Source organism: Patiria miniata, unplaced genomic scaffold (genome assembly GCF_015706575.1).
Source record: "Patiria miniata isolate m_02_andy unplaced genomic scaffold, ASM1570657v1 HiC_scaffold_7, whole genome shotgun sequence".
Lineage (NCBI taxonomy): Eukaryota > Metazoa > Echinodermata > Asteroidea > Valvatida > Asterinidae > Patiria > Patiria miniata.
The window spans coordinates 15,727,364-15,750,023 of NW_024037074.1; the positions used below are offsets into that span (position 1 = coordinate 15,727,364).

A 22,660-nucleotide genomic window follows, 5' to 3' on the forward strand; every position below is an offset into this window, starting at 1 on the left:
GCCTGCTGGCCGCTAAAGTCGTCGCAACACGGCGCAAAATCTTTTTAACATCACCACTGCACTGAGTGTATGTTATCAGTGGTACCCCACGTCACGTTTAAATGAGCTTTTTAATCGCGAGCAAATCGGTACAATAACTCAGTCTGTGAGACGAAGAGAACACTAAGCGGGCCCTCTGGGACCAGCAAAAACATTTTAAAAATATGACAGTTGTATTGTTTTAGAAATAGACACTAGCCACACGTACGTACACATTTACATCAAGTATGAGCAGTGCTAAACATATAATAAACGATCCAACCCGCTGTGATTAGTCTGAAGTTGGCGCCCTATAAATGTCTTAGTTGTGCAAAGCTGCAACACTTTTTCTTTGGTGAATTCACGCAGATGTGGCATTTTAAAGCAGTTTATTCCCTGTTTACTAGCATCACTTATGTGCTCCATGGGGAAATGTTTCACTGATGTCTAATTGTTTTGGCAGTTTACAGTATTATGCTAATGAGCTATCTGTAAAGGAACGTATGATGTATAATACAGCATCATGGGTGGTAATAATAAAATAAGTGTTGCAGTAATGGCAAAATCTCTTTTGTGAGTATGTGTGGTTCTGAAAAGAACCGGAGGGTACTCAACGTTTCGGAAGGTATTCTCTGCCCGTCGTCAGGAGATGCAAGTTGTCCTAGGGTATAGAAGACCCCATTGGACTGGGAGGCGAGGATGGGGCGCCAGACTCTGATGGTGAAAACGATGTCTTGGGGAACGGCGTGCATGTTGCGTTTGAAGATTTCGATGGCTTCTCTGATGCGGCGGGCGAGTTGACACTGTTGAATTGCATGCTTCTGGAGGATGCGCTGGATGTGATGTGAATTTAGTGCTACCTAAGTATGGGGGGGGGGGGGGTATGGAACTAGGGGCCCTAACTAGTTGGCTTTGGGTATAGGCGACCCTTTGGCCGGGGTGGGTCTGCAGGGTCTTGTGTCTTGACTTGGCTGGGCTTGTATCCTTTGCGTTGTAGTGCTGTGGTAAGTGTGATGGAGTTCCTGAGGGAGATTCTATTCACGTTATGAGCGCAATGGGCTATATTTACTTAGAAAATCACACTTCATCGTCTCTGCTGCTCACATGAAGCAAGAGAAATCTGCAAAGATAAAAGAAATACACTTTATTACATTTTTTAAGCACAACCAACTATCGGATTGAGAAGATATGTCATACAAATTTTGATATGCCACTTCGCGAAGACTAAGACAAAAAATGAAAATGAATAAATGAAAAATACATCTAAATCCCTTTTGCTAAATTACCTCAAGAATTGGTGAAGACTTGCTCTGCAAGCAGGTCATCAGTCCTTCCGTTGGTCCTCCTCCCTGCTTCCGGTTCCTTGGGATTCAAAAATGATTCGTCCAGAATGACATCTCATCTTGCAGACCGTCATCTGTGCCAGAAGATAGAAGGAACATGTCGTGTTGCTTATTTTTTTATTTGTGGATTCGTGAAGTTGTTAAGGATTATTATTTCACATTGCATTTATTTTTCTCTAGATTTATCGTATTTGTTAAAAAAATGTAACAAGCAGAACAACTTAAAACATCCTTTTTTCAAAATTTCGACATTTTTCGAAAGGAAAATAACATTAACTTTTTACCTGGGAAAGCAGGAATGGGTCGCCCGATAAGCAGGGTCATCCAGCCACCCAGTGTTCCTCCTCCCTGCCTCCGGTTCCTCCGCGTCATCAGCTCCTGACATGAGCACTCTGGCTTGCCGGTCCTCCTAATCTATTGCAAGTTGCTGAAAAGAAAAGAAGTCTTCCTAGCGGAGCTAGGTTTGTTACTACAATATACAGTGGTTTCCTGATTCAATTTGTGACCGGTGTTGTGGAATAAAGAGAAGGACAAAGTATATTAATGGTCCTTACCTGACCACTATAAAGATACAATCATAGAAAAAAGGAACTTGTATATTCGCGCGCTAGATATCTAGGCCTAACTGAATGAAAAATAGCCTATCTAACATACAGACGGTGAAGAAAATCCAATAAGTGGCCCTTACCTGACCACTGTAATGGATTCAACCGTTGAAAAAAAAAGCTTAGTTTATTTTAAATAAATAATTTGGCCTTCTGGTTGCGAAGATGATATTCCAGTTTGCGTAAAGCAACGCGCATCCACTGACGCGCAACGCGGTTCAAAGGGAAACAAGTTCCACGTTGCCGACCAGCAGTGATCGGACTTATCAATTTAAACTTCCACTGGTGTTGTGGTTTTAAAAATCAATTCATGTAAAATGTCTTACCCTGTAAATTCAGGCTATACACCTTAGCGATTAAAAGGTGTATCTGACGTTACAGGTGTCATTACACCTGATTTACATTAAACAAAATGACACAATGGCCCTATATAAGCCAAATGGCAATTACCGATTTGTGCGAATCGGATATTATAGAAGAACAAATCACAAACAATAATCTATGTCAATAAGACCCATTTCGACAAGGATCAGAGACAATTTCATGTCGCAAATTAATCGTGGAATCGTTAGAACCATCTTTCTGATTACGTTTCACGACCGTTACATGTTTCAAGGATCTGTAAAATCTGCACATGGCCCTATACATGTAAAGCATTTTAAAAAGATATATCAGTCTGCAAGTTTTAGTTAAGATGGTTGGGCGTGGCGTTGTAGTGGAACAAACGTTTTGCCACACAGACAAATAAAGTAGATTGCAAACATGGCCCTAAGAGTATCTCAGTCCATGAACCACAATGAAGATACAACGGACGAGGAATACACAGAGTATACAAGAAAACTTAAATCCAACATTTGAGCTTTTTAAGCTTCAAAATAGCTTAAACTTAACACATGGCCCTGCATTTTCTTTCACACAATGATTCGAACTCAAGACGGGATCAATACACAAGCACTTTTCAAGAAAATACTCAGTTGGCTTTAAGAGAAATTTATACAGAACGGAGGAATAGAAGATCTCTACACTACACCACAAATATTTTTTTTTTACAAAAAGCAAAAAAAAAACAAAGCAAGACATGTTCACATGGCCCTGGAGTCCTAATCGGTACAGAAGATAACGCAAGAAAAATTGGGTTTGGCAGAAATCTCTGCAAAATGGCGATGAAAGTTTTGTACACATGGCCCTAGGTTTTTTTCACAATGAGTATCAATGTAAAACGACGAGAAAATGCGTGATAGACGCGACTGAAATTTCAAAAAGTTTGATTCGTACACATGGCCCTAAATATCTAACAGGAATTATTAAAAACAGGAAAAACTATTCAGTGCAACCATGACCCTATACATCTCACAATCATTGTTTTAAAAAAAACAGAAGACATTATTATGCAAGATTAAACAAAAATGTTCAGATGTTGCAAATTGGAAGAGAGGCAGAACGATTTTGTACTCGACCCCAAACACAAACTCGCTCTCGTCATTTTTTCGGCTCAAAATCGAACTCGTGTCACTTTGTTCGAACTTGAGCTCAAGCACGAACTTTGTTCGCACTCGAACTCAGCACGAACCCGTTCTCGTTAACGAACGATAAATTTGTTGTTTTAATCCATACCTGCAGGTCGATATATACACCGTCTTTTTTCTTCCTATACCCACATCGGACAAATGTTTGAGCAAACAGGAATTATTAAAAACAGGAAAAACTAGTCAGTGCAACCATGACCCTATACATTTCACAATCATTGTTTTAAAAATATGTCAAACAGAAGACATCATTATGCAAGATTAAACAAAAATTTGCAGATGTTGCAAATTGGAAGAGAAGCAGAACAATTTCGTACTCGACCCCAAACACGAACTCGCTCTCGTCATTTTTCCGGCTCAAAGTCGAACTCGTGTCACTTTGTTCGAACTTGAGCTCAAGCACGAACTTTGTTCGCACTCGAACTCAGCACGAACTCGTTCTCGTTAACGAACGATAAATTTGTTGTTTTAATCGATATATACACCGTTTTTTTTTTCTCCCTGTACATAAATCGGATAAAACGATTGCCACTAACTTTGCTCGCACTCGAACTCAACACGAACTCGTACTCGTTTTTAATGAACAATACGTTTGTTGTATTAATGCATACCGCAGGTCCATTAATTGTCTTATTTTCTTCCTACACACAAATCGGACACATGCTTAAATGATTGACACTAACTTTGCTCGCAATCGAACTCAACACGAACTCGTAATCGTGAACGAACGATCAATTTGTTGTTTTAATCCCTATCCGCAGGTCCATCGTATTTTTTTCTTAATTTCTATACACAGATCGGACTAATAATTGACAATGATTGAACTTTGTTAGCACTGGAACTCATTACGAACTCGTAATCATGAACGAACGATACATTTGTTGTTTTAATCCATACCTGCAGGTCGATATGCACCTTCATAATTATCCATATACAAATCAGACAAAATGACTGACAAAATTTAATGATTGACACTAACTTTGTTTGCACTCGAACCCAACACGAACTCGTAATCGTTATACATTTGCTGTTTATACCCGCAGGTGATATCATCGTCTTATCGAACAAAATTGTTGACAATCATTTTTTTTTTCAATTTCACGGTTCCGCTCATACAGTTTCTCCTCATTGATTTATTTTTACCCTTGATGATGTTGCCTTTATACAAATCATGTAACCGGTATCTTTTTGAAAGTCATTTTCAATCGCGCTAGTGCTATAATTTCGAATGCATAATTATGTTCGGAATCTTACCATACTGGCACCCAAAACGCTGTCATTTAGAAACAAATTCTCCAATTTAGTTTGCACATCCAAGCGGCGGGATTTTCTTTTCTTTCCCATCTGTGCTTGGTGCGGTTGTGTCCTTTTAAGAATGCGGAGAGGTTCCTTGGAAAAAATATAATCACATGTATTATCTTTAACTTTATCTTTGTCTTCTTTACAAAACTAATCTCTTACAACTTTATACACGGAGTAACTCTATATATTGAATTAATTCGTTGGCGATGTAGCACCCATCAAGGGTGTCGTTCTTCTCAATAGTAGCACCCATCAAGGGTGTCGTTGTTCTCATTAGTAGCACCCATCAAGGGTGTCGTTCTTCTCAATAGTAGCACCCATCAAGGGTGTCGTTCTTCTCAATAGTAGCACCCATCAAGGGTGTCGCGTTTATCAATAGTTAAGCAATAGTTTTACAACTTTATACATTAATAATTCTGTTTAATTAATTTGGTGGCGATGTAGCACCCATCAAGGGTGTGGTGTTTCTGATAGCAGCACCCATCAAGGGTGTCGTTCTTCTCAATTGTAGCACCCATCAAGGGCGAGGTCTTTCTCAATAATATCACCCATCAAGGGTGTCGTTTTGCACACATCAAGGGTGAGTGTTAATCAGTACAATAGTAGCACCCATCAAGGGTGAGATTATTCTAGGCTGAATAGTAGCACCCATCAAGGGTGTAGTAGCACCCATCAAGGGTGTCGTTCCTCTCAATCGTTGTACCCATCAAGGGTGTCGTCCTTCTCAATATTAGCATGTTGTATTTCTCAATAGCAGCACCCATCAAGGGTGGGGTTATAGTAGCACCCATCAAGGGTGTCGTTCTTCTCATTAGTAGCACCCATCAAGGGTGTCGTCCTTCGTCTTTCTCAATCTTATATTTTAACGCCATTCCAATGGACATTACCCAAAACAACAGTTTACGGGATTATTTCGGAAACGTTTTAAAGGAATATGAACATCTTTACACCATTAGTTCTTCAAGGTAATTCCTTTGTCTTTATACAAATATAATCAGCAAATTTAATTTGGCTGTGATGCGGCAAAGCTCAAGGCAATGCCATTGATTTGATATTGATTTCTGTTGATATGATAACATCTTCGAGGGTCCATCTTCATCGCTGATTCTTCAGTTTGTATTATTCACATAAAATCCAAAACGTTAAAACTTAACTTTTTTATCCTTCAACTGGTGTTATTATTGCCAATTGATGCACAAAGTATTGTCAGGATAACGTTGGTTGAAATTAATAATAACTTTCGTTTTCTCCCAAATTCCCAAAGTTCCTATTGTCTTGCAAGCTGCTATTTTTTTCGCTGTTTGCAGTACGCTTTAGCTCCCTAAACTTTATATATTATTATTATTATGATTATGATTGTTTATTATGTTATTATTTTATTACCACCTGCTCTTTGTACACTTTTATATTCATATTTTTATTTGATTACATAGCTTTGCCTTAATCTTTTTCTTTAAAAAGGAAAACCTTTGAGTTTTTCTGGCCTTTGAATTTTAAAATTTCTGATACAAATCTTCAAATTATTTTCCAGTTAATGTGTTATTAGGAAAGCTGTTTTTACGATTTTTATTCAGTAAAAGACACTTATTTTTCATAATAATTATATTTTTAAGAGCTCCGTATAGTAGCCATGGGTTGTTAAATCTATTGTTGTTTTTTTATCACGAAAGGTAGACATCTATCATCCGTTTTTAATGAAATAATAAACTGATTTGGTATCGGGAAATATAAATAACAATATATCGTCAACCAGTGAATAATCGTCTCTGGATGACGATATCCTACAAGATATCATCGACCCAAGAAAAATTACTATCTCGAGCAGATAACATCTCACTCAAAAGATATAGTCAACCCGAGAAATAGTATTTTTCCTCGAGAAGACGATATCTCACCTAAAAGATATCACCAATCCGCGATGAAATATTATCTCGGAAAGACGATATCTAACCTGCAAGACATCATCTACTCGAGATATACTTTTTCTCGAAAAGATGACATCTGTCCAACACGATATCTTCAACCCAAGAAATGTTTTCTTTCTTGGGAAGAGGATATTTCACCTACAAGATATCATCGACCAGAGAATTGTTTTCTCGAGAAGACAACATCTCACCCTACAAACAAGATATCACCAACCCGTGATGACACATTATCTCGGGAAGACGATGTCTTATTAACAAGATATCATCAACCCGGGAAATATTTTTTCCGGGAAGACGGCATCTCACCTACAAGATATCTTCAACCCTTGAACACTTTCTCGGGAAGACGATATCACACCTACAAATATAAATAGCATCACGAAAACTACCACAAAGATGTCCTGCTATTTTATAATTGATGGTTGCTCGTCAACCCATGTAACCTTAGAGCTCAGTAACGTGTGTCTACTTATTTCAAAAACCAAAATTGATATTCAAAAGAATTTTCCTGATGTTGATTAGATTTTTTCCCCATTAGAATGCACTATCTTGATACAGATTTTTAAGTGATTTGACTACTGTTAATGAATGTTTTAAGGATCAAGCTACGATTTCCCGATGATTGTTACTGTTCCCCGAAAGGTAATTTTTGTAACGTTGTAATTGTTTTTGTTACAATATTTTTATAAGTTAATTTTTACACCGTGGTTGTGCCAGGTCAAGCTCCCTTACGCTGCTGCTGGTGTGCTCGGCTGCCTACGCGCGCCATGTGCCTACACCCCCACCCACCCTGCCTTAATCCTACGCCTTAACCTGAATCGTAATCGTTATTTAATACAATCATAACTTTGCCTTATTTGCATTCTTCCAAACGTCGAATTTCGCTGGTCTCGATCTCAACAGCAGGTCTTCTCCAATTCTTGTCAACTTCAAATTATTCCGTCGGCTATCTTTAAAATCTAAATTTATACAATCATAATGAAAATAATTCCTCTCTCAGTACTTGTTCTTCTGCAGTCCTCTTGACCTTATCATAGCATTTATAATATACAAGTTACCCTGAAGCTAATGGTGTAAAGTTCATATTTTTTTGAAATTTATATAAAGATCCGTGGATACATTGTCCATAAAAATGATTTTGGCCCATTGGAATGCCGCCCTATAATACTCTAAAATGGTGTGCATATAAATTCAGGTTTATGATAAAATCCGTTGGCTCCGGCGTTAACTCCTCGAATTCATGGTGTTCAGGTTTTTCATTCGTATCTTTAGATAATTAAATAAAAGCTAGAAACTTTTTGTTCTGGTAAGTTTTAAATCAGTTATTTTAATACAATTATAACAAAAAGGCATACCAAATTCCAAGGAACCTTCCATTCTTAACGAAATTCTAAACACGCTTACTCCAACTCTGGAGTAAACCCCTAAAAGCCCCTCGCCGGAATGTCTTTGAAAGTTTAGCAAAGACGGTGCACCTGGCCGCATACCGCGCGCGCGGCCTTTCAACTTTTCAACCAATAAGAATCATCGGAATCTATTACCACGCCCACAATGCGGAGGCCACGAGCAGCTCACGTGCGTGCACGTACGACTGGCATTCGATTTCGCCTTTGAAGCATTGCGTGAAATGCGCAATGCACCAAAAGCCATGTACATGTTGATTGACAAACAAAAATTGGCAGGCATTCACATGCAAATTACTCTAAAGAAAAAGGGTTTTCGCCTACAGGAATGGCATTTCAACGTACAATATTCAGCAATGCAAAAGACAAGCTCTAAGTATAGGATACTCGAAATGGACGCCATTTTTGTTGGCAACAAACACAAGTATGGTGCATATTCTAGTAAATTGAGATACTATACATAAAGAGAAGAATTGCACAATTTCCCACAATATTCAACAATGCAAACACAAGCTCATGTACTAAATGCAATACATTATGCTTATTGTACATAACATTAAAACTGTTTTCATTAAATGCGATTTAACAATTTGAAGGACCAAAGAGGGGATTTTTTTTCTGGCTACATTTGCCTACTTCGAAGTGAGATTGAAATGCAGGCATAAATATTAGGTGCCATATTGCTCAAAATGCAGAATATTCAGACGCTTTTTCCTCTATTGGGTCTGTGTGACCGGAGGAGAAGATACATTTTCACTCATCTCGATAGTTCCTTATTTAAAGTTGGACTTACCCCGACGAACTCCAAAAGCTTGACTTCAGTATTTTCCATTAACATCATTCAGATCCTTCGACAAAATTATGAGTTCACATAAATTCCATGTTCAGTTCAGCACAAAATGAGCATTCAAAGGAATGCAGTTGCGAAGTCCAGTTCAGTTCAGTAAAATAAAAGTTATGACAAGTAGGCCTACAGCCATGACAGCAAAGTTCAAGTCAGTTTTTCAGTATGGTAGTCGACGAAGCCGCAACGTGTCTGCGTCGAAATGTTGCCGTGACCCCGTTCATGAGGCCGGTTTTCTGGTCGAATTGCAAGACTCCAAGCATTAAAATTTAGTTTTTTTTGCGCCCATGAAGACTCCTGGGTAAGATGTACAAATGTCCACGTTGGGGGCTTGAAGCTGAACGGCAGACTCGGAGGCTTAAGTCTCAAGTTTTGCCTGTGAAATTTGAGGCAAATTTTGGTGACTGACCAAAACATAGCGTGAAGCCATTGCGTGCTGTCTCCCAGTGTCCGTTGACCCCGTTCTCGATATTATTGTCCATGGCGTAATGATAAAGAGTCATATCGCTGGCTGTTGCTCCGTACTGGGGTCTTTGCGCTGCCTTGGACCAAAGTACTCAGTGTGTATTTCTCCGCATAGTAATTTTCTCAGCTATGAATGGAAATTATCAATTGAAGAAAAAGAAAAACAAATTTGAAGGAATAGTCATTTCCAGATGGAGTAGCATCAATTTCAGAAAAAAAATTCCCTATTTTATTTTTTTAACGACGAAAGGGCATTTTGAGGAAGTATCCGTGACGTAGCACACGTGGCTCTCGTGGTCTTTCATTGGTCAGAAGAATAAAGGGTGACGTCACTTGTTAATCTAACTAATTTGATTGGACAAAGAAGTCTGGGGGAAAAAAATGTAAATTGTAAATTGTTACCTTGCAGGGTAATGATTTAGATGATTTTCGGCTAGATTTGACAGACTGTTTGCAATAAGACCCGAATGTAGCAGAAAATCTAGCAGAAGGACAGTTTTAGCAGATTTCTTGCAGAATTCTGTAAAATCGGTGATCCTAGCTAAAAAATATAAAGCATATATATATATATTGAACACGCTTCAGTCACTTCAAACAAACCCTTGAATAGCGGGGGTAGGCAGGCCTGAGTCCTAGCGTTGAGACTCCCTGACGAAAGGAAGGGCAGATCCATAACACAATTTTTTGGGGGCCGAAAAAATGAAATTGTTGGTCCCCCCAAAAGTGGGTCAAAACAATTTCGGCGATCTAAGGCAATTTCTGACAACTTTAACCAATTGTTTTTGAGGAAAAGATTGTGGTGAACGCATGTGCCTGCCTTTCTTGCGACGTCGCCTTTTTAATATTTTCTCCCCAGGCTTTCCGAAGAAACCAATCAGCGGTCGAGAAATGGTTCAATGGCTCGCCCGACGGTTTTAAACATTTGCGCCATGGCGCCCCCCCCCCTCCCCCCAATAAAAACAAATATACGAACCCAATATTTTATGTACGTCGCAATAAAGGCATACAACGCCAGAAAATTGCCTTAGATCGCACCACAGAGCATCTAGAATCAATAAGTTTTGTTCTGGGGCCTTTAAGCAGGCCCCGAACCCCGCGCTGTAATTTTTGGGACCGTATACTTTTTGGGGATCAACATTTTAGTTGGCCCCCACCAAAAAAATGGATCCGAACTGGTTCAATGGGTCGGGCGCGACTACTCTGGCAAATGGGAATGTCGTTTTGTTGGAATGTATGCAGACGTCTTATTTACATAAAATGGCCACGCCCCCATTGCTACGAAATGACCTAGATATAGTGAGAGAAAGTAAAACATCAATAATTATGCAAGGGCGCTACACAACATTGCAACTATGGCTCTTGAACATTTTGGTGTTTGCGAAAAAGCGCATTATAGACCTTTCTTTTGTTTGTAAACATTGGCGCCATTTTATATGGGCTGCCGCAAGCGCATATATTGAAGCCGTGGTTGGCAACATGTTTTACCGAAAAATTTCCCCCAAACGCCCTCAATACAAAGTAAAAAAGGCATGTTTTTATTTTTGTAGTGTTGAACCTTCCACAGTTTTGCAACCCGTGGTTGGCAAAAATGCAGTTTGCCAACCAAGTGTAGAAAGGTCTATTGTCATCTTGTCAAAACATTCCAGTTGGTCTGGAACTGAGCAAAACACAACTGACAACTGTTGACGTCATGTATGATGAAATGATTTCTCATCTTGGGGATTTCCAAACTTTCAGAAATTTTGCAATAGATCCTATCCTATGAACTAATAAAATAATACATGTACAATATACCGTGACAAGAGTATGCGCATGCGTGCATAATAATATAATTAATCGGCGGGGTGCATAGGGGTCGGCTAAGGACAGCCACGGTACAAAATATTAACTCACTGATTATTATGAATACATGCCTATTAAAAATGTGGCCCTAAAACGTGAGTTTTTGCTCGTGAAGTTTACGGTAACAAGTGGCTTTCCATAGGCGACACACCCGAATGTCAGGTGATGAATAATTAACATCCTGGCGGCCGGCCGGCCCGACGCCGCGCGAGCGTGGTAGCATGGCCATAGGAATACATTTTTTACAGTCCCACTCACAGAGATTCACCATTGTAGTTCAGATGGTGCGCTGTCTGATGTAGGCTTCCAAGGATACTTTTAAACTTCTCCGCTTAGAATTGGAAATCGTAAGTACAACTCAATCTTACCTATCATAGTCCAACTATCCAGAATTTCAAGGGGAATTAAAACTTGTAAGTTTTAGCAGCTAGTTTTGCTGGGTGGCCCGCACCCGACCGAACCACCGGCATGACTGGGCAGTTTGGCCTTTACTTATTTATTTTTATCAAATCGTGCTTAACTTTTCTCATTTAAATGTAACTGTGTGGGTGTTTGTGCATGATGATTCTTATTTCGCAAAAAAAATGGGGAAAATCCATCATCTCGAAATAATTCGCTGTAACTAGCTTGCCTAGAGCAAACCCGCGTGTAATTTCCTTTCTTCCTCCAAAACCTGGTTTCACTTTTATTGACCATAATGATTTGTCGCTAGGATGGAAAAGACGGGGAAAACCTCCAGAAATTGTTTCAAAATAGAATAGCCTATCAGTATCAGTAAACAAAAGACCTTTTCGGCAAACTGCTTAACATTAATTTTCATATATGCTTAGCACGGACGCGCCCATCCCTTCCGCTGGTTACAGTCCTTGGAATGTCACGGTGTAAAACATCATGTGGCTGGTACCCAGTAAATTTGGCTTTTTCCGTATTTTTTTTCTCGGTATGTTCTGCTTAGCATGTTTCCCAATTGCATCTCCCCCCATTAATGCCTTTTTAGTTCACGATTTTACCCACACCAAGCTTCTAAGCATATGAATATTGGCTTTATCTTTTGTGATTTTCAAGTAAACGGAAATGGAGCTGTTTTTATATTTAAGGCTCTTTACCCAACTGCACGTTCGAAAAGATGTTGTCCTGAATGACGTCAGAGAATTTCTCACTTGGGGAAACCCCTGCAGTCTATTTGCGAACTTGGCTTTGTATGCACATACCGTTGACAGACTGCAATCGACCCAGTGTATTGCTTTCTGTGGAACGCCAATGAAAATGCATTATGTGTGGCAATCATTAAGGCTAACACATGTAAATAGTTCGTTACAAATAAAGCGTGCAGCCAAGTGTTATCAGTATTCTTCACTTCCAAAAATGTTAAAAATCAAAGCAAAGCCAGTAAAAAAAAAGACAGATAAAAAACGGAAGCATATATTTTTTATATTTAATATAGTTCTAAGTTCTATTCCTTGTCCATAACTATATTAGTCTTTCTAACTGTTGTCAAATTATGCATTCCATCAGTGAAAAGACGTCACAAAATGAAATTGTGGTATTTTTTTGCTGAAGCCTGGTAATGTTTCGATTGTTGTACAACAAAATGAATGTTCAATATGACTTCTTCATTGCAAGTGCACCCTTTTCACCTTCGTTTCAATCTTGTATCGAAGTTGTATTGCCATACTGTTTCAGGCCTTAAGGTGGGGTTTTTCCAAATGTTTGCAGAAAAATTAAATGAGCAGAACAATGTTTTTCTTATATAGTTGAATGCATGACGCCCTGCCAGAAATAGATCAGATTTCGTTTTCGAACTTTATGAGGAGCTGCGATTTGGAATTCTGACAGGAAGTCAATAAACTTTTTAGTGAATGCCGAATTGAAAAAAAAATAGGGTAAATAGTGATGCGGAAATAAACTTGTTAGAAAAAAACCTCCAAAATGGTGTCAGATTATTCACATTTCAGTTCATAGGCATGTTTTATATTGCAAAGAATATTGGTGTGAAATTCGTTTGCGGTTCGTTTAACAAAGTGATAGGGAATACCCTGAATTTGATTTTAATTATGTGTTTGATTGCATAAACCTATCCAATAATGACCCCAACAATGATACCCAGGTACGCCATTTTTATTTTTTTCCCCAGACAGATTGGTTTGAATCTTCTAGGCTTTGGTTGACGTGGATTATATGATCGGATAAAGCTTGTTTCGGTGGGTAAGAATATAATAAAATACAAAATTATCGTAAACGCATTGAAGCAAATACAAATAAACTTAATCGTTTTAAATTTTGAACAAATCTTATTCTGATTTTTGAAATACAAGGCTGCAAATTGAATATATTGCCAAACAATGCCTTGGTTGTACTTGCTTAACAAAATAGGTTTTTTTTACAATTTGTTTCCCCAGATTTGATTGTGACGTATCAATCATTACGTACAACTGCACAATTCACTGGACTTGGCAGAAAAATCAGGTAAAAAGTCAACATAATGAAAGCTATTTTCTGTACCATTGCAAATTTTTTTTCTCGTTATTGCAAAACTAAACCTCCATAGGCCTAAGTGAAGGCCTAGAAATTAAAAAAAAAAAAAAAAAAAAAAACAGCATGCAGGCTTCATTAATTACTCGGCGCAGTGTTCACTTATCACACATCTTATAATTGGGTGCACTTCCATCAGCAACATCCGTCCATTTCACAAAACTTTAAAATTATTCTTTTCCCCAAAATATCAATCTTATCTCCAAAACAAGAAGTCTTAAGCCATTCAGCTTAATCTTATCGGTTGTATATATCCTCCTAAAATAAGGTTGACTATGATTTAAGGTTGATAACTAGGATTAATTGTTCGACTTTTTTTGTGAAACACAGATGTTTGAAAGGACACAAGCGTTAAAAAAACATTTAAAAAAAATGCAATGGAAGATGATTTATCGGTAAGTGTTCCATGTTTTAATATCTTTTAGCTACAGACATCACTGGTCGAGTGGCAAGGTTAGAACTCATCCTCCCGATGGAGGGTACGTTGGAGCTCCCAGCCGTCGGCCGACGGATGTGCCTCGGTACCCTGTATGATTGCCGCAGTCATCAAATCATCTCGCCTGGTACCACCCTTTGGGCCCAAGAGACCATATCAGAAAATAAGAAGGTCAGTGAAAAGAAAAGTCACAAAGTGACCCTCGTGAGGTCCCATACATTCAACGACAAATCCAAAGCTCTCGAGGTAGACGAGTCTCTGAAAGCAAGCATTCTGGCTGATTCAGTGCAACCGGCAGGCTCGGCTAAGTTTCTGACTGATCAGCCGCCGCCAGAAGGCACGTGTCGCCTTTCTGTGCACTCTAAAGCCACGAGCGTGATCGAAGAACTGCCACTCAATCAACTGGGTAGTTGTAAAATTCAGAATTCAGAGGTGATCACAGAAGGGAAGGCCACTCACGTAGTGGGGGGGATTTTGTATGGGTCCAACACTTTCTTTATCTTCGACAAAACTTGTGGGGAAGAAACAAAAGACAACTGTCTGAAATCACTCATTCCCTTGGTGGGTGGTTTCAGTTCCGTTCCAGCTGAGGGGGAATCATCCACGTTTGATCCTAATGCAGCAAGTGGTGTAGAGTGTAAGGTTCGCTGTGATTTAGATGTAGAGGGTTGCCACTTTGATTACAAAGCTGCTTCCAAGTTACTGACAGAGATACCTGTTATGATCAAAGAAAATGCAGTTCCGGTAAAGTTCTTTTTGTACCCCTTGCACAAGATCGATTCAAGAGCAGCCAGGGTATGCAAGGCTGTGAGCGATGGTCTTCTTTCACAGGCCCAAGAATTTCTGGAGGGTTTAGAGCGTTGTTCTGCGCGAGCCAGCGAAATGGCGGCTGATCCACTGTGCAAAAATTTTCCACAGTTTGCCGAGAAGTTCGCGTTTTTTAAGCAAATGCTCAGCGAGTATAAGATGCACTTTCAAAGAGAGTTTGCGCGCGTGTTGCCCTCAATCCAAGGAGGTAGCGATGGGGAAAGCGTCCTGAAGGAAATGCTGCAGAACGCAGCAACAGTGTCGCCCTTCAAATTGGCCGAACTTGATGCCTGGCTTAAAAGCAAGCGCAAAGAGTTGAGTGCTGTTTGTTTGTACGTTAAGTATCTGCCTGACGTAGAGATAATCAAGTCTCAAGAAAGCCTGGATGATATCCTGATGGACCCAAGCATAGATAATGTTGTGTGCCTTACCTTTCGATTGGCAGGCAAAGAAGAAGGATATCTGAGATCCCTGTCTCAGTACCTCACCACGAAAAAGGAAAGCAACTATAGCTTTCACCAATGGTGTGACGAAGGTTCTGTGATGAGTTTTTTGAGAACCAAGGCGAGACTGTTCGCCGACTTCTTTCGCAGTAACCTTGAGTCAAAATGCACCAAGTTCATCGTGACTGGGTTTTCTGTTGGCTCATCAACCGGAGAAGAGGCTAGAGTCGGTGGCACAGTCTTATTGTACGAGCAAGGTACACTTGCCCAAGAAGACTTCGAGCCACCAAGCCATCCAGGAAAGCCTCAGTGTGACGTCATCGATCATAATACTATCGATATATCATGGTCTCCGCCACAGTACGGCCAGGACGGTGTGCAGAGGTACTTCGTCAAATTCAAGAGGTTTCGTGGGAAGAAGCAAGCTATCTCGGATGAAGTTCGCACAGAAAAGGGAGATACATGTTTCACACTTAAAAACCTGGAACCCAATGAAGCCTTAGAATTCCAGATCACAGCAGTCTGTTCTGTAGGCGTCAGTCCAGACAGTGAGAGCAGTGACAGGGTGACGACTCTACCGGCCAGCCCGCCAGGGAAGCCAGATGCACGTCCTGCTTCAGCATCTAGCATTGCTCTTGAGTGGGAACATCCTGCTCAGTCAGGGAAAAAAGTCACCATCAGAAGTTACGCCATCAAGTATGGGAAGGTTGTAAATGGGGCAGTGCCAAATTGGCAACAAGAATTCGAGACTGGATCTTCGGAGGGAAGGTTCACCTTACACAACCTGGAAACCAACGTATCCTACGTGTTTCAGGTGGTTGCCATTTACGATTCTGGCGTGACTAGTCTTCCCAGTGCAAACAGCGATATCTGCGCTACGTTTCCTGTCAGCCAGCCAGGCAAACCGGAGCTGGGCAATGTTACCGCATCAAGTGTCGACATGAAGTGGACCGGCCCTGCCAAAGTAGGTCAAGGCGTGAAATTAAAGGAATATTTCATAGAACTCGCTCAGGAACAGCAGAGCCCGTCAGCAGAATGGACGTGGAAACAGCCGCTGCCCAATGGTATGAATGACGAATGTAAGCTGTCAGATCTAATGCCGGACACCACGTACATATCTCGTGTAGTACTGGTGTGCAAGAATAACTTCATGACACCGAGTGAACCCAGCGTTCCATTTACGACGCTTCCGGCTGGCCCTCCGACTGACGTGACAGTTGAACAGATATCGGCGACAGATATCGAAGTTACTTGGTCAAAGCCTACAGTGATCAGCCGACAAAAAGCCATAAAGCACTACCAGGTTGAATACCAGATTGTTGATGGCACTGCTTCTGCTGAAAAGATGGAAATCAAGACCAACGACGACTCCTGCACTTCTACCATCAGCGACGCAACACCAGAAACCAAGTTCACAATCTGGGTGACTGCCGTCTGTGGTGATGACGAGTTGGGCGAAAGTAGCAAAGTTGTCTCATTCACCACCAAAAAGCTTCTGAAGCATGAAATAAGAGTCATTGCCAAGATGTTGCAACCCGGATATAAAAAGAACGGAAAACCGTGCATCTTAAGATTCCCACTTGAAGAAGTATGCTGCAGACCCCATGGCCGAAGTTTTAGCTTCGGTGAGCCACCGAAAATGCAGAGTGTCGAACACAAAGTGATCATGGTGGTTGGTGTAACTGGCTCGGGCAAGAGTACCCTCATCAACGCGATGGCCAACCACATCTTGGACGTTGACCGGAAAGATGACTTCCGCTTCAAGATGGTCGATGTGAACGAGGCGAGAGGGTCTTCTCAAGCTCACAGCCAGACTCAGGTCCTCACATCTTACACTATCTATCGCGACAATTATCTCAGCCTGCCCTACACTCTGACTATAATCGACACTCCCGGCTTTGGGGACACGCGCGGCGTCGAACGAGACAAGGCGATCATGGACAAGATCCGTGAGTTCTTCTTGGATTCCGAGTCCCACGGTATCGATCACATTGACGCTATCGGGTTCGTCGTTCAGGCGTCCCAGGCTCGGTTGACACCGACTCAGAAGTACGTGTTCGATTCCATTTTGTCTGTTTTTGGGAAGGATATATCGGACAACATTCGCCTTCTGGTGACGTTCGCAGACCAGAGCGAACCGCCTGTTTTGGCTGCAGTCAAAGCGGCAGAAATACCCTACACTGGTAGCGCATTCAAGTTCAACAACTCTGCACTGTTTTCGGGGCATGACAAGAATCACAATCGTTCCAAAAAGAAGGCAAGCAAGGAAGAAAAGGGTGATATGACGGACTTGTTCTGGAAGATGGGTCAGGAGAACATGGCAGACTTCCTTAATGAAACCCATGCTCTGGAAGCTCGAAGTCTTGTCCTTACGAAAGAAGTACTTGAAGAAAGAAAGCATTTGGAGGTGACGGTACAGGGTCTGCAACCTCAGATTAATCTTGGAATTTGCAAGCTGGAGGAGCTACAGAGGGAACATCAGCTTCTTCAGCAACATGAGACAGAGATCGAAGCAAACAAAGACTTCACATTCGAACTTGAAGTTCCAAAGTCCAAGATGGTTGAGATAACTGGAGGTGAATTCATAACCAACTGCAGCAAGTGTCACTTCACCTGCCACTACCCATGTTACATTGCTGACGACACGAAGAAGGATAAATGTAAGGCAATGAAAGATGGTGAATGTACCGTTTGTCCGGGAAAATGTGCATGGAATGTGCATTTCAATCAGCCTTACAGGTTTGAGTTCTATACCGAGAAGGAACAGAGGACCTATGGAGAAATAGAAGCAAGGTACAAAGATGCATCAGGAAAGAAGATGACAGTAGAACAGGTGATTAGAAAGCAGGTTGAAGAAGTAAAAGCGGTCCGCGCTTGTGTCTACAAATTAGTGTCTGACACGCGTCAAAGTATCATGCGTCTAGAGGAAATTGCACTGAAACCAAACCCACTGAGCACTCCAGAGTATGTGGACGTCCTGATTGAAAGTGAGAAACGCAGTCACGTGCCAGGTTGGCAAACCAGAGTAAATGTATTGCAGGGAGTAAGGAAAGAGGCGGAAATCTTGGACAAGGTCAAAGATGAACATTACGACCCCTTCCAGGATTACAAGAGAATGTTCCAGCCTGCCGGAAAAGACAAGAAACCAAACGTGTTTGCAAGGTTTTGGGCATCATTGATGTCACAATGAGCAATCTTCTAACCTCTAAAAAAAACACAAGCTTACAACGAACATGCTGTTTTAAAGTTTACACAGGCCAAATTCTTTTGAGTTTTCATCCGTGACATTGCTACTTTAAATTACCCAACTTTTGCTTCTATGTACGATGTATTTTGATCTCATCAAGCAAGCTCAATATCCTGAATTGCTGCCCATCCCACGTAATGGATCATCGGTAGTTGGCAAACATTCGGAGAAAACAAATGTGAGATACTTTTTCATTATATTGCTATTCCATTTTGGCAAAACTAGAGAGTTTCCCCTTATTGTCATATTCTCATTAATTTCCCGGATCACAACTGACTTGCACGATTTTACCCAGAGTTACAAAACTGTCAAATTAAATGAATATCACTGCAGCACCTACAAGTGCCTCTTTGCGCTAACTTGCATGCTTGGCCCTCTGACATGCACTCTATTCTTTGCTGCAGTATGCAGTGAATCAAGGTTACTTGGTCCGTCACTAAGGTGAAAAAAATGCCGCCCGTATACGATCGAAATATTAGAAAAATGCTCTTGACTAAAAGTGATGCGATCATTTGATCCATCCCTTGTGACTGTTTAAATAATTTTGTCCGTTTTCAACACGTTCTTCAATAACTGGTCACTTGTGGCTTAGACTCGCCTGGGAGCATTATACGAGGTCTGCCTAATCACGCGTCTATGTACATAGTCTTTCATGACACATAAAAAGTTTGCCGCAGTGGTAACGTGTAAATGAAAAATGCACTTTCACGGAGTTTCGCCACTCGCGCGCATGGAGAATTGACTTACCTTGACTTCTGAATCAACGTAATATAATTGTGTGCGCTCTGGGACCAGCTATACTAGGCTTGCTTTGTCTATTTTCCCCTAAGATGACAGACTTGATTAGAAAACATCGATATTATTCACATTATTACAAAACCGGAGTCTTTTTTTTCTGACTTTAACTTTCTATGGTCATAGTGCATGACGTCTCAGTTAACGCGCAGTCAGTTCTCAATCCCCCCCCCCCAAGAAAAACATAGCAGACCCTCCACCTGTTCTTTTGGCCAGCCAAAAGTTTGACGTAATTTGTGATGTCACAGCGCATCTTGCATATTATCGTGTTCTAAACTTGCTCTTGAATCTTTAGAATAAGCTCTTGAAAATATACATTTTTTTCTGCATTTCTCAAGTCGCCATTATCAGGTAACCCTGTCAAGGTAGACAAGCCGTTCAAAGTGAGTACAGGTTTTTTCGTAATATACATTTACTTAGACGCACGCAACATGTAGGACAGCTCCTGATGCATTAGTGTATCAATCAATGAATTGATTATAATCACGGCATGACTTATCAGAAGTGTTATGTATTTTCCCCATCATGGTCATCTCATTCAAACGATAACAAACGTTGGTATATTTAAAGTGAAATCATGTTTTCATTGTGATGATATTTGTAGTTTTCGTCTGCCGATATTACTAGGATTAAAATAGAAAAATAGTTGGATATACATGAACATTAAAATACAATATTTAGGTGATTAAGTGTTAACCCTAGACATGCAGGTATGTAATCATTATGTATGCTCATTGTTTATTATTTGCACAGTCGATACTCAGAAATGCATGATTGTTAGAAGAATGTTATCCGAAAATCGAGTGGTACTAATATGGGAGATTTGCAACTTGGATTAAAACAGAGGCCATTAGCCTTACATTGATTGCATGATTTCGATTCCCAGCGAAGACCGATATTGACAGGAACCAGCTTCTCTTGTTGTAAACGAATAGATCATTTTGATTCCACATACTAAATCTGTGTAGCTAGTAAGAATAATTACATGTACATTTAGAAGTGGTGCTACTTTAAAAAAAAAAATGGATGTGAAGTGTTATATGTGCGGAACGTATAATATGGTAATCGTGAAATCGGGAATATCATGGTGAAACATAATATTTGGAGTAGGATAGTATTGAAATTGCAGTCAAATGCTATGTCAATTTATTCCCGCCAATTAGAATTGAAATAGTTTTTTTTTATATTATGCCAACTATTAATTTGTATACCCAGACATATAGTCATTCATTGCTGCTGATGAAAATATCATCACAAGTATACGAGAATATTGTTATATTAGTTGGTTACATTATGGTAGTTACGTGACCATTATACAAATGTTTATTGGAAGGTATGTTGTCCATGTAACCCTGCAGTAGAACAGTCATATTAGTACTTGCATACATTTACACTTGTTAATGTTTTTGTTATAACCCAATATTTAGTTTAAGTTGATTTAAATTTATGAAAAGCAAATACTCAGGCTGTGATTTAATACCAAGTTTCTGTTATCTAAATCGTGGTTTGGAAATCATCTATAGACGATACATAGCATAATTCATGAGAAAAATATTGTTAATTGGGAAGTGTTTATGTTATTCTTTTTTTAGGAATGATTGCTTAAGGCAGAACAGAATAACAAAAAAACTCAGAGTAGATGAAAAAAAAATGTGAACGCTCGGACGTATACAATCAATGTAACCCCGTAGTATAGTAGGCCTATATGTAGAATTAGTATGTAGAATATTCAAATATTTAGCATGTTTGCATACAGTTAAATCTTTAATGGTTTCGTTTTGATTGTATTTAGTTTGATTGTAACGATAAAATTACATTTTTAATATTGCTTTTTTTGGTTTATGTTTTTTGGTTTCAATAATTGATGTCGAGTGTTTTAAATTGTGAGGATCGTATAAAATGAAAATCCTCAAATTGGTAACATCATGGTGAAAGACATATATTCGGAGTAAGATAGTAGAAACTGTAGTCAATTGCTGTGTAACTGTTTACGCCAATTAAAATTATAATAGCTTCATAATATTGCCTACTATTAATTTGTATACTCAGACGTTTGTGATTTTGGGAGTAGATGCACATGTACAGGTTTTGTCGTAATATACATTTACTTAGACGCACGCAACATGTAGAACAGCTCCTGATGCATTGGTGTATCAATTAATGAATTGATTATAATCACGGCATGACTTATCAGAAGTGTTATGTATTTTCCCCATCATGGTCATCTGATTCCAACGATAACAAACGTTGGTATATTTAAAGTGAAATCATGTTTTCATTGTGATGATATTTGTAGTTTATCGTGTGCCGATATAAATAGGATTAAAATAGAAAAGTAGTTGGATATACATGAACATTAAAATACAATATTTAGGTGATTAAGTGTTAACCCTAGACATGCAGGTATGTAATCATTATGTATGTTCATTGTTTGTTATTTGCATAGTCGATACTCAGAAGTGCATGATTGTAAGAAGAATGTTATCCGAAAATCGAGTGGTACTAATATGGGAAATTTGCAATTTGGATTGCAAAAAAGGCTGTTAGCCTTACATTGATTGCATGATTTCGATTCCCAGCGAAGACCGATATTGACAGGAACCAGCTTCTCTTGTTGTAAACGAATAGATCATTTTGATTCCACATACTAAATCTGTGTAGCTAGTAAGAATAATTACATGTACATTTAGAAGTGGTGCTACTTTAAAAAAAATGGATGTGAAGTGTTATATGTGAGGAACGTATAATATGGTAATCGTAAAATCGGGAATATCATGGTGAAACATAATATTTGGAGTAGGATAGTATTGAAATTGCAGTCAAATGCTATGTCAATTTATTCCCGCCAATTATAATTATAATAGTTTGATATTATGCCAACTATTAATTTGTATACCCAGACGTATAGTCATTCATTGCTGTCATATCATCACAAGTATACGAGAATATTGTTATATTAGTTGGTTACATTATGGTAGTTACGTGACCATTATACAAACGTTTATTGGAAGGTATGTTGTCCATGTAACCCTGCAGTAGAACAGTCATATACGTACTTGCATACATTTACACTTGTTAATGTTTTTGTTATAACCCAATATTTAGTTTAAGTTGATTTAAATTTATG

At 39.5% G+C, this 22,660-nt stretch overlaps 1 protein-coding gene and 1 long non-coding RNA gene across 2 annotated transcripts; one reads left to right on the forward strand and one right to left on the reverse strand.

Annotated features, from left to right (window-relative positions):
• Window positions 1-1,015: 1,015 nt before the first annotated feature.
• On the reverse strand, window positions 1,016-2,124 carry LOC119746548. The gene is made up of 3 exons (XR_005273766.1): window positions 1,646-2,124; window positions 1,305-1,435; window positions 1,016-1,138 (listed from the first exon to the last, which is right to left on the reverse strand). It is a non-coding gene; the product is annotated as an uncharacterized LOC119746548 (long non-coding RNA).
• An 11,289-nt stretch (window positions 2,125-13,413) lies between these two features.
• LOC119744342 lies at window positions 13,414-19,395 on the forward strand. Its single transcript, XM_038220215.1, has 3 exons — window positions 13,414-13,474; window positions 13,673-13,739; window positions 14,231-19,395. Exon 3 carries the CDS (start codon window positions 14,278-14,280, stop codon window positions 18,679-18,681), a length of 4,404 nt encoding a protein of 1,467 aa, XP_038076143.1. The 5' UTR covers window positions 13,414-13,474; window positions 13,673-13,739; window positions 14,231-14,277; the 3' UTR covers window positions 18,682-19,395.
• The last annotated feature ends 3,265 nt before the right edge of the window (window positions 19,396-22,660 follow it).

Coding starts and splice junctions, on each gene's coding strand:
- LOC119744342 (XM_038220215.1), top strand. CDS start 14,278: ATGGAGGGTACGTTGGAGCTCCCAGCCGTCGGCCGACGGATGTGCCTC.